Consider the following 12,499-nt stretch of genomic DNA (forward strand, 5'->3'; position numbering starts at 1 on the left):
CGTGTAATCCCCACTTAAAAAATATTGTACGAAATACATTGTTGCCAACCTAATTTTAATTGTCATCTCTGACAGGTGAGTGAGTGATTGACATGTTTTTTTATTTCATTCATTCTTTTCCCGCCCGTACCCTCCTCCTCCCTCCTCTCCTCTCCTAATCTCTCTTAAGCAACGGTTGAATAAAACACTATTATCAAGGTGCACATGAATTTACAAAAGAAATATTTCCGAATTTGAATATAAAGAGTCCAGAGGTAAAACGATGACACTCCATGTGACGTTCAATACCCAAAGGGTCCTTAAGCACATAGAGCATAAAGCCCCTAAGACATGGAACGCCACATATAACGACATTAAGGCCCACTTGCACCATCCCACTAACCCGGGGTTAAGCGGTTAAACCATTAATCCAGTGGAAAATTGTACTGGGAACCATGGTAACTCCACGTTTAATCGGTTAACCCTGGGTTAGTGGAATGGTGCAAGTGGGTCTTAGAGATATATTTTTTCACATTCTAAATGTTATTTTGACGCTGGAAAGGACAAGCTTATTTTCCTGAGAGGCATAAATAAAAATAAATAAATATTAAGGGACATCTTACACACATCAACCTAGCCCCAAACTAAGCAAAGCTTGTAGGTACTATGGGTGCGAGGCGACGATATACATACTTATATATATAGAAAACACCCATGACTCAGGAACAAATATCTGTGCTCATCACACAAATAAATGCCCTTACCGGGAAAATGCCTTAAATGCCTTTCCCATGTACCTACTCATAGTATCATCGGAAATCAAAAAATTACCAAAAACTAATTCAGTTAAAAATTTAGTTACATATATCGTAATTTACCCCTACACTAATCAAATGTTTTCGCTACACACAACTTACCCCGAAATGACGAGGACGTTGCAGAGTAAATGTAGTACATTCTGGAAGTCTGGTCAGGCATGACTTCTCGGTGTAATAGCTCTACCTGTGTTGAAAACAAATCTTAGACAATCAATATGAACCCTACGGTTTTATAGAGAAATTATGAACAATTTCATACAATGTTACCATTTGAAATAGTCAACAAACGTATACTCCGTTCTTTAATTGAAAGCATGATCGACTCTGTACTGTATCTGCGTTCCTGTCACTTAAGCCCTGTCCAGCGGGACAATTTTTCGCCAATCTGATTAAATAGTCCGATCAAATCAGGCCGTGCGGACGCAAACGTCAATTTGGCTCGTCGATTTCGTCCGCCGATTAGGACCGATATTACTGATAAAATGGAGGTGCGGACGCAAGAATTGCAATTTGTGACATTTTGGGGCATTTTTGTAATTTAGAGGGCACAAATATCACCAAAAATCTAAAATTGGTGATTAAATTGGAGATTGACGCCAATTTCATTTCTAATTGGTCATCGGTCGATTTGATCAACCCATCTGCCCTAGTAGCACGGTCGCATTTTTATCGTTTATCACCATGCATGTCACGGTCAAACAAGTATGTAAGTGCGAAAGTGACGGGCATAGTGATAGTCGATAAAAATGGAACCGTCCTGAGCCCGCTGGACTCCACTTTAAATTAAGTGAGAAATAGACTTAAATCTGATTCGAGTTTTAATTTTCTCGGTAACCTCCATTGTCTTTCTCCACAAATCTCATAAGGTAGTAGTCAATAGAAGACGAACATATAATCCTATTCTTCATCTTGTTTTATTTGACTATTGCAAACGGTAATTTTGCTAAAATTGTTCATAATTTCAGTTAAAGAATATTTTTGATTGTCTTAGATTTGTATCAACTTCAGCCATAGGCGTTGTTGTGAAGTATATATTGCTTAAACTCTGCAATACATGCCTCACATATTTATTGAAGTGATTCAGAAACATCGAGACACTGACCAATTTAATTAATAGGGCCTTATTACATAAGTGCTTCACAGTTAGATAACCATGCGCTATTGAAATTAGGCCCATATTCACAACCGAATATTTACTTTCATTGACAGAATAAGTATGGATAAAAAAAATTACAGCATAAATTGAAATATGTCTGCAATTTAATAAATTTACATCATAATAAGTTATTAAAAAAGATGAGTTATTTAAATTATATATGATATTTAAATTTTCCAATTTTTTCTGTACAAAGGATATAACTTTTAGATTAAAAAAAAATTACAGACTAAATTAAAATTTGTCTGCAATTTAATAAATTTACATAAGTTATTAAAAAAGATAAGTTAACCATATTTAAGTTTTCCTATTTTTGCTGTACAAAGGAATTAACTTTTATATTACAAACCAAAATCAAATGGAAAAGACACGCAAAAAATACAATGTATGTACGAATTACTTCTTTGAGACACTGTCTGTGGATATGTTTGAATAGGTGTTAATTTCGACACAATAATAATTATACATATATTACTTATGTATAAACAAAATTGCTTATGTAATGTAATTATAGCCTAGGATGTCCTTAACAATGTCATAATCAGTCTACATATGTTAATGTCTCCATGTTTCTCATGTCAAGCTTGACTTCTTATTTTTTAAGTCATGCCTGACCACATTTCCTGCAGAAATAACAGCCAGCCATTGGTTTGTCAATTAAATATGAATAACCAATGGCTTATAAGCATAACTAAGAAAATACATCTTACAAGATTTTACTTGTTATTAAAACTAAAACTGGACTATGTCACTTAAGCTTTGGATTCCTCCGAAAGCGGTGCCGTCATATAGCGGCCGCAAAAGACGGCCGTCTTTACGGTGACGACATGTGGAAAGTACCACGGCGTCATAACACACCGTCAGCCACCAAGGTCAAAGCGGCAAATTTGAAAAATGTAGGCGCGAAGGGATATCGTCCCATAGAAAATTTGAATTTCGCGCCTTCTACTGACAAGATTTGCTTGACCAGGAATGTTGCGGATGCAGATTTTTTGACATCCGCGGATGCGGATATTTAAAGGCTCACATCCGCGGATGCGGATGTCAAGATTAGGTACATACTTAGAAAACGTCAAATATTACATTTTTAGTATTTTTTTATTAAAAAAAAACGAAACGTTTATTTGGGCAAGAATATAGGTGCGTTATATTTAATAAACAGTAACTTCGCCGACTTTTCTGGATCTAGACGATTTCGTTATAGGTAATGACGAAATTACCTAGCACTTACGCCGCCGCTAAGACGTTCCTGTATATTATACCGACTTGTTCGACATCCGCATCCGCATAAGCTCCGCATCGATTTTATGCGGATGCAGATGCGGATGTTGAAAATAATGCGGAAGTTCCGCGGTTGCGGATGCGGATGTTCGCAACAACCCTGTGCTTGACCATCGATAATTTACTTGGAGGATGAAATATCATCAGAAGAGGAAAATAATCGTAGTACGGAAGATCATTTATTCAAATCTCGTGTCATTTATTCAAAATAGCTTCACCGCTATCTAATAAAACGTTCACGAAACTATCGACACCGTCATGACGGCCGTCTTCCAAATGACGGCACCGCTTTTTTTACGTTACGTTATCAACGCCGTCTAGGAAACCGCGCCATCTTGTTTACATAGACAACGTTCTAGTGACGTCATTCACCGCTATATAGCAGCCAATATATGAAGGCACCGCTTTCGGAGGAATCCAAAGCTTAACACTTATTTTTATTATTTATCTTGACAGTATGCCCAGCATAAATAATAAAAGTGAGTGTACACAATAAAATCCCATCTAGAAACACGCAGTGTCTAGCCAAGTTCGAAGAAAAAGTTGTGCATGAACCCTTTTTGAGGCACTATTTCAACTCCGTTAACTTTTTTTTCCCATTTTAGTTTAAATAACTGTTTTCAAAACCTTTTTTTTTTCAACAAACCTGGTATGATCAGGCCCAACAGCCTTATAAACATAGTCCGCATTGATCTTATTCATCTGCATGAACTGATGAAGTTTCGACTTAGCGTTCTCCATGGTCCAGTTGCCATGGAGACTGGCGTTCACGTCCAGGTCCTCGGCTTCTTCCACGTTCTTCTGCTGCTGGAGACGGTCCATGTACGTGAAGTTCTGGCTGGGACCTCCGTAGGCGTGGTACGCTTGGCCCATGCTTTCGGGACCCATGCCTTCCTGTAGTGTGGAAAAAAAATTATAGTTAAGAAAAATTGGCACCAAAAGACTAACTTCTAACTTACCACTGATGATTTAGATTTCAATTTTAAATTTAAGGTCGTTTTTAGTGCCCATTGTGGCCTATTTGCTGAATAAATGTTGATTTAGATTTAGATTTCTTTATTTCAAGATGAAAATTACACTTCAAAATTATGTTTATCTTCTCATCATGATCGTCAAAAATTACATTTACAGTACATATCCGCACTAGTGCGTAAAATAGCACTTTTCGTGCGTATGTCGAAACTTTAAAGTGCCATATGTACTGTAAAACGTTGTTCGATACACGTGCGAATAGGTAATTCGCAACTCGTGTCGATTTAAAACACTCCCTTCGGTCGTGTTTTGATTTATCGCCACTCGTTTCGAATTTCCTCTTTTTCGCACTTGTATCGAAAATAACTATATAAATTTAAAATAAAAATAATAAGATTAATTGTGTCTCCCAATAAGGATCATCATGTACAAAGAAAAACATGTCAAACAATTGAATATAAACAAAGTTAACATTAAAGTCAATGTCAATGTAAATAATTTGTAACTGTCATTAAAATGTCAAATAAAGATAAAAATATCACAAATAAACAAAAGAACGATTGATGTTTGATGTTTTAATTTATTCATCAATAAATATTTCTTGTCTCCAACTAAATCTTAATAAATACAATAAAAATAGTATAGTCAACAAAAAAAGATTTTCATTTTTTGCTTAACGTTTAAGTAATAAAATCTTACTTGGAAAACAGGTCTGATTTGGGGCTCCTGTCCCTGGTAGCTGGCTCCGCCACCAAAGTTTCCGTTGTTGCCAGCGCCCCCATTGTCCTCGGTCTTCACTCTCACCTCTTCGGGCACTTCACTGGCAGCCACCTGTTCAAATGTATATTTTATACATTTCAAAAAAAATGTGTGGATAAAAGATGATGACGAACACACAAAATGTAAAAGAAAATATTTAATTTACTACTTAATCCATACAAAAATGTATTTTTTTAGTGTGGAGTTCAGAAAATTGTGTTACCCTATAATTTTGATATTCATTATCATACATCGGGGTTTTCGGTGCGGGAATGATTTTGTGTATTTATAAGTTTGTTTATTCTAAAATAATTACCAACTATGAATTAAACATAGGTAAGAGTAAAGTCTAAACGTGCTTAGAAATGTTAAATTAGTATCGTTTTTTACAGTTTTTACCTGTTATTTGGCTAGTGTAAAACATTCCCGCACCGAAAACCCCGATGTATGTTCATTATCCATTCACATACTAGACAAATAGCCTTAAATATTAAATTAAAAAAATATTTTACAGAATCTGAATGATTACCTGATTAGTCCTGACTAAGAAATTCACAAAGTCCTTGGATGCGTTCATCTGGGCATCTTTCTTGGTGGTCGAGTTACCGGCGCCGACGTAAGAAATGCCATCCACACGGACTTCGCAGAGGAAGCGTTGACGATGTTTCGGCCCTGAAAAATAAGGTTAGAATTAATTAATTGCATTATTATTTATAATGCAATTAATTGCTTTATAAATTACGACGCGATCACATTTTAATTCTAAGCATAAGACAAATTAGCAAAAACATAATTGGATTGATCAATACCTGTGGCACGGACGTCGAAAGTCGGGTTGAGAGTTTTCTTGGCGCACCAAGAATGAAGGAAAGACTTCACGTCCATGGTGAAGGATACCGCTTAGGCAGTTATAGGTTGCTAGATAGTACACTAATGAATCAACACAACTGTAGATGCTAAAAAAATCAGTTTTTCACAGCTACGGATAATGAAGACGATAGTAGAGACGCTTCATTCGCTTCGCCGCCTCACAGTGTTGCCAACTCGGAATTTGAAAAAGTGCCAGATTATGCCAGAATTATGCTAAATAATTTAGAAAAGTGCTAAACAATATATCTAATACCTTTAAACGAGCAATTCTTGCATATTTATTTATTTATATATATATATATATATTTCGGCGATCTCGGAAACGGCTCTAACGATTTGGATGAAATTTGGTATATGGGGGTTTCCGGAGGCGAAAAATCGATCTAGCTAGGTCTTATCTCTGAGAAAACGCTAATTTTTGAGATTTTATATGTTTTCCGAGCAAAGCTCGGTCTCCCAGATATTAGGTAACTAAAAATGAGTGTCTTCCACATAAATCAAACAATGCTGTTTCTGAAATTTTTATAGAGTCAGACCAAGCTAACTTTGCACTGACTTGGTTAGCTATACTTGGTTAAGCCATAGACTAGGAATCCTCTACACGGAGTTTAGAGCAATTATTTCATGAAACCGATGCTGCCAAAAATACTGGGGTGCAGGGGACGAGATGAGCGAGCCCCGTGCCGTGATTGGTTCGTTCAAAGACACGGACGTCACACAAAGACACTTTGACTCGAAGATTAAGTAAAACTACCGTATATTTGTGGCAGAGGAGGTAGCGTTACTATGCTCAGTCTAGAGGATGTCTTGTCTGTGCTTGTATCCAATCTTTAAAATCAGGCAATCTTTCCCACTCGGAGCGGTACATTTGCTTATAATTTGTTGGCGCCGTTGCATTGTCTTTGTTTTTCCACTTATTGTATATGTATAGTAAATATATTAAAAACGGGTCACTCACGTATTTTAAGTCGAAAAACGCTCGACATGTTTCACTTCGTACCGAGAAGTGTCATCTGAGCCCTACCGCGAACCACGTTCGACATGTTGCCTCTCTGTCGCACTTGTAAATTCGTACGTAAGTGTGACAGGGAGGCAACACGTCGAACGTGGTTCGCGGTAGACCCTCAGGAGCTTGCGTTTACGGTGACGGGCCGGCGCGCAACATGTCGAGCGTTTTTCGACTTAAAATACGTGAGTGACCCGTTTTTAATATATTTACTATGTCTTTGTCTCACGGAAGTTTTGTTATTAATATTGTATATGTATTTATTACCGACAAAATTAATAACAAACCGGCCGTGAAAAAATTTACAGATTTTGTTTGTAAACTAAGTTTATGACAATAAAATTATGACTATACCAAATACCATAGATAACACAAAACAGATTCGAGCACCAACTCGTCATAATTCCTATAGGCCTCTACAGACTGTACTGACCTTAGAAGAAATGTCATGTGATTTTAAATAACTGCGGTGCGGTTCGTCGTATGTATAAAATTTCCTTTGACGGTTGTGCCATGAATTACACTGCCAAGTAGGTTTCAAACTTGGCTTAGGGACACAATTCACTCATTATGCTAAAAATTATGCCAGATGCTAAATGGATAATTTGGATGCCAGAGTGTGAAAAAGTGCCAGATCTGGCATCCATTATGCCAAGTTGGCAACACTGCCGCCTCACCGCCGCTTTTCTACGCTTACGCTGTCAGTGTCATTCATAGAAGGTAGCATCCTATAGAAGTGGTCTACGCGTGCCTCCGTGAGGGACAAAACATCAGTGTTGCCAGAGCGCTCCCAGCTTTTGAACGTAGGTACGTCAAAAAAGGTACGATTTGGGTAAAAAAAGTACGGATTTTTTTTAGGATAAATTTCTTACAGAAATAATATTTCTGAAGAATCTGGGGGTCTACCGCGAATTCCTAAATTCGCAAAATGCGGGGATCTTTCTCTTTTACTCCAATGAAGGCGTAATTAGAGTGACAGAGGCAGATGCCCGTAATTTGTGAACATCTATTTTCGCGGTTATAGCCCTGTTTGGAAAAAAAAAATAACTTGAATAGTCCAGAGGGCCTACCGCGAACCACCTTCGACGTGTTTCCTGCCTCCCTGTCATACTTACGTACGAATTGATAAGTGGGACAGAGAGGCCACAAGTCAAAAGTGGTTCGCGGTTGACCCTCAGGGCTATAACCGCGAAAATCAAAATTCGCAAATTGCATCTTTGTCTGTCACTCTAATTACGCCTTCATTGGAGTAAAAAAGAAAGATCCCCGCAATTTGCTTATTTCGGTTTTCGCGGTAGGCCCTCAGATTCAAAAAGGTTATATTATAAAACAGCATCAGTGTTTGCCTACATTTTGCGATTGCAATTTGCAATAAAAAAAAGAACTAAGTATTTTAAAGTACACAATACAACTCATTTGTTTTAAGTATTTCTGTCAAACAAAGTTAAATTGATATACATGAAAAACCGAATTTTGACTATCTGAGTTTTGTTAAGACACAACGTAGTGATTATATTCTCTTTGGACACAACTGCCGACTGCAACTGCTACTTGTAATTACGTAAGTACATTGTTTGGACGTATATTGTCTATAATTTTAATTTTCTTATAGTACCTACACGTACATGGTACTTTTTTATGTTGGCCATTATTTTCAAATTAGAAATTCTGCTCCGAATTAACCAACATATCGAAAAAATTTTTTAATAACTATCGTACTTCAAAAGGTACGAATTTAGTACGATGTACGCTGCGTACAAAAAAGGTACGCAAGGATCCAAAATAGTACGCAAAACCGTACTAAAAGGTACGATCTGGCAACACTGCAAAACATATAAATTTGACCAATCATAGCGTCGATCGATACTAATTTATGGTGGGGAACATAGATATAATATTTGTAAAGATGGACCCTAAGCGAGCTGTCACTGTTGCCACTTTGTTTTTATAAGGTTTTTTTCTACTCCAGCACTTAAATGTGTCAATTAAATGACTGACAGTGATATCTAAAGCAATGTCATTTGAATGATTTGTCTATAGGCTCATAAGATGACTGCTAGCAGTCATCTTATGAGTATAATACAACTGCTTTATTTTTTTTAAAGATACAAGTTCCGATCATCTTGATTGAAAGAGGTATGTTTTCATTTACAATAATAACTCTTTTTTTTAATAATAACTCTTTTTTTTTATAATATCTCTTTTTTTTTAATAATAACTCTTTTTTTTTTTTTTTTTTGCTGCAGCTGTCATAGAAAAAGTAATGTATGCAACAGCTCATAATTGGTTCTTAAAATTCTCGGGTCTTTTTTTACAAAACTCGACTACGTCTCGTTTTGTAACTTCGACCCTTGAATTTTAAGAACCCTTATTATATCACTGTTGCATAAACTACTATTATGTACGATTAACAATATGTAACCACCTTGCTGAGGCCATGTCGATAAAGTCATATCGATAAACTATCGACATTTCTTGCAATTTGAATTTTACTTGAAAAGTTTACGATACCTAAAATGAACAAAAAACGCTTTTACTCTTTATCGTGGTTATCAGATCACGATTTTGTCACGCCACAGCAGGGAACGAAGGGAAAGTTCAGATTTTTAATTACAATACATAAATACGTACTAAAATATGTGTTCCGCAATAATTGAATCATTTTATTATATTATAATATATTCATAATCCATTAGCATTTCAATTTTGTTTATTTTTAACGAAGAACTTTTCCGTTCCGCTGTGTAGCGTTTATCGATATATAACATGATTAAAATCGACTTTTCACGTCCCTAAAAATGCACACATAGACGTTTTTACGCACACATACACAGCTTTGTAACCACCAAAACGGCAACAACTGGATTTGAAGTTCGTCTTGTCAACAGTATAGTTGTCCTTTTTTGACAAGTGGCATTTTCGCAAGAGGGAGGAGAGAGAGAGTAAAAATAGCCATGTCAGATAAACGTCAGTCCATACATTGTGTATGACCGTTGGCCGCCTATTTTCGACAGAGGGGAAAGCCTGTTAATGGCTACTCCGTTTAGTTGTATCCTCCAAGTTGTTTGTTAACTGCGTTTCGTTTTGCTAAAAATGTTCCGTGTATGAAACAAACTTATTGCGTTATAAACGACTCTTCTCTTTCAGAACAGACTCTATTTATCAACGAATATAATACTCACTATTATTAAACATTTACAAAGAATTGATGAGGAAATATATTGATAAAATGAAAAAATAATTTCATCATAAAATGTCACCAATTTTATGCAAATAACAAAACGCAATAGTGGGTTGCGTTTATTAAACCCCCTACACACTCATGCGCGAAGCCGCGAACGCGAAACGAGTGTGAAGGGGTCTTTACTTTTTGGTTGCGTTCAGCATCAGCATGGATTGGCATGGATCAAATGGGCCACGTGGCCACTGTCTTCTAGCAACACCGGTTTCGGCGGCTTCAGACATAGAGAACTTCAGAAAGAGCTAAATAAGAACAAAAAAAAACTATACTCATTCTTTTCTTTTGGGTGCTAGTACTAGTGTAAGACAAAGATAGTATGATTCTCTCTATGTTTGAAATGAAACAGTCCTTTGACAAACTATAGCGAATTAACCCCCCAACCCCCCATGTATGTTCAACGAAAATGAATGGTTTCGGCGAAATCAGCGAAATTTGGTCCCATTTACAGAATATACGCATTCTTTAAATGGGAATTAGCTCGTATGACCAATGAGTTTTCGGAACTTATACGATGTGTCATTATTGTGTGTATACGTATTAATCTACCTCATAAAAGCGTCCTAAAGGGACTAAGTACAATGGTAAAGTTTGAAATAAAACACAGTAATAGAAAAAACTTATAAATTATTTATTGGAAACACTAATACATAAAAACACTCGCACATACTAAACGAAATAATGTGATTTGCGAATAAAACAATCGCCACCGAAGTCGCCCACTCCAATTGCCAGGCGTACATGTAAATATAAAATATGTACTTTATCCTGCTAATAATATGCCGATGGTGGTTCGCATTTCTTTTGTTTATTTTTTAAAGAAACGAAATATACTTGGTCAACCAGATATTGTCAGTAGAAAAAGGCGGCAAATTTGAAAAATGTAGGCGCGAAGGGATATCGTCCTATAGAAAATTTGAATTTCGCGCCTTTTTTACTGACATGATTTGGTTGACCATCTATAAAACCTTATTACCCACTAATTTAATTCAAATTCAACTGCCAATTTTTCTTATACGATGGGTTTTAGGTTTAGTCATTGCCAGCGAAAATGGTACCTAGGATAAGACGTTTTCGCAGTAAAAGGGACTTTTCTTTGAGATAGATATATTAAATTTAATTTATGTAATATTTATCTGTCTACTTAATATTGTGGATGTAAAGTGCAAAAATATAGGCGTATGTTATTTTTTGTGTGTAAAATATCTACCAAAATTAACAGTTATGGTTATATGTTACCTACTTTTAAAATTAGAATTATGTAGGTTGACTTTTATGGTTCTGTTAAACATGACATTCTTGTTAAACATAGCATGTGTCAATTTTGCAACGGCAGTGATGTTTCTCTTAATATATTACTCATTGGATGAGTCACGCTAGAATGGTCCGGGTCCAGGCCGAGGATCGTTTCCTATAACAGGTGATCACGTGATGCTTTCTATAGAAAACTGAAGTGTCGGACACTAAGCCCGGACCCGGACCGTTCTAGCGTGAGGCATCCTTTACCTAGGTACTCTAATGACTAAAGTTATATATAACGACAGAGGAGGAGGATGTTTTTTTTAGATACTAGGGCAGATTTTATATAATACATAGGTAAATGAAGTATTTTTTATTATGTTACATGTACTGGTAATTATTTCTTAACTTAGGAAATAGCCTGAGTAATATGTAAACAGAATTAACATGAAAATAACGTAAAAAGTACACTATTATATTAGAGTGATTTTAAAGTCAATAAAATAATTCGCCGTAACTGGTCCCAGCTTCTTTAAAGTAATATTAACAATTGAATTTTTATAACCCAAAAATAATTATTCAACTAAAAGATAATGTATAATACATATTATACAAGCCAACTTGTATGCCTACATTATTACTCAGGTTACATTTATTTATGTATAAAAACAATAATGATGTGATATAGGATAATCAATTAGAACTAAAATAATATACAATTATACATTTATAACCAAATGACATAGGAGAGCAAAGCGTTATACTAAGTACTAACTAAATAATAATATTAACCCGTTTGCCGCCACTAAATTTATTATGGTACTTAAATAGGTACTATAGGTAGGTATATTAAAAGTGTGGTTATTTGTAAATTATGTCACATCACATTTATAGTTTGTCAAAGGACTGTCTCATTTCAAACATAGACAGAGAGAATCATACCAATCATTATATCTTTGTCTTACACTAGTACTAGCACCCAAAAGAAAAGGATGAGTATAGTTTTCCTGGTTCTTACTGACTGACAAATTGGTTTACCCAACTATAAGTGACAGAGCGGCGGCAAAAAGGTTAAATTGAGATATGTAATTACTTATTGCATATGACTCGCAAGTTATTACAAAATAATTAATCAGTGTGCCATATTAAAACTAAACGAGGTTTAGTTTTGACGTATGCAA

At 35.7% G+C, this 12,499-nt stretch overlaps 2 protein-coding genes across 2 annotated transcripts in view; one reads left to right on the top strand and one right to left on the bottom strand.

Moving 5' to 3' along the window:
- LOC134657533 (dosage compensation regulator) overlaps positions 1-5,942 on the bottom strand; it is a 29,698-nt gene extending 23,756 nt beyond the window's left edge. The window contains exons 1-4 of the mRNA XM_063513109.1: positions 5,775-5,942; positions 5,495-5,637; positions 4,906-5,037; positions 3,881-4,128 (exon numbers count right to left, since the gene is read on the bottom strand). Coding sequence (XP_063369179.1) covers positions 3,881-4,128; positions 4,906-5,037; positions 5,495-5,637; positions 5,775-5,850 — 599 coding nt within the window. The 5' untranslated portion in view covers positions 5,851-5,942. The remainder of the gene's footprint in view (positions 1-3,880; positions 4,129-4,905; positions 5,038-5,494; positions 5,638-5,774) is intronic.
- LOC134657586 (transmembrane protein 80-like) overlaps positions 1-12,499 on the top strand; it is a 418,575-nt gene that overhangs the window by 52,754 nt on the left and 353,322 nt on the right. The gene's annotated exons all lie outside the window — the stretch shown is intronic.

Source organism: Cydia amplana, chromosome 20 (assembly GCF_948474715.1).
Source record: "Cydia amplana chromosome 20, ilCydAmpl1.1, whole genome shotgun sequence".
Classification (NCBI taxonomy): Eukaryota; Metazoa; Arthropoda; class Insecta; order Lepidoptera; family Tortricidae; genus Cydia; species Cydia amplana.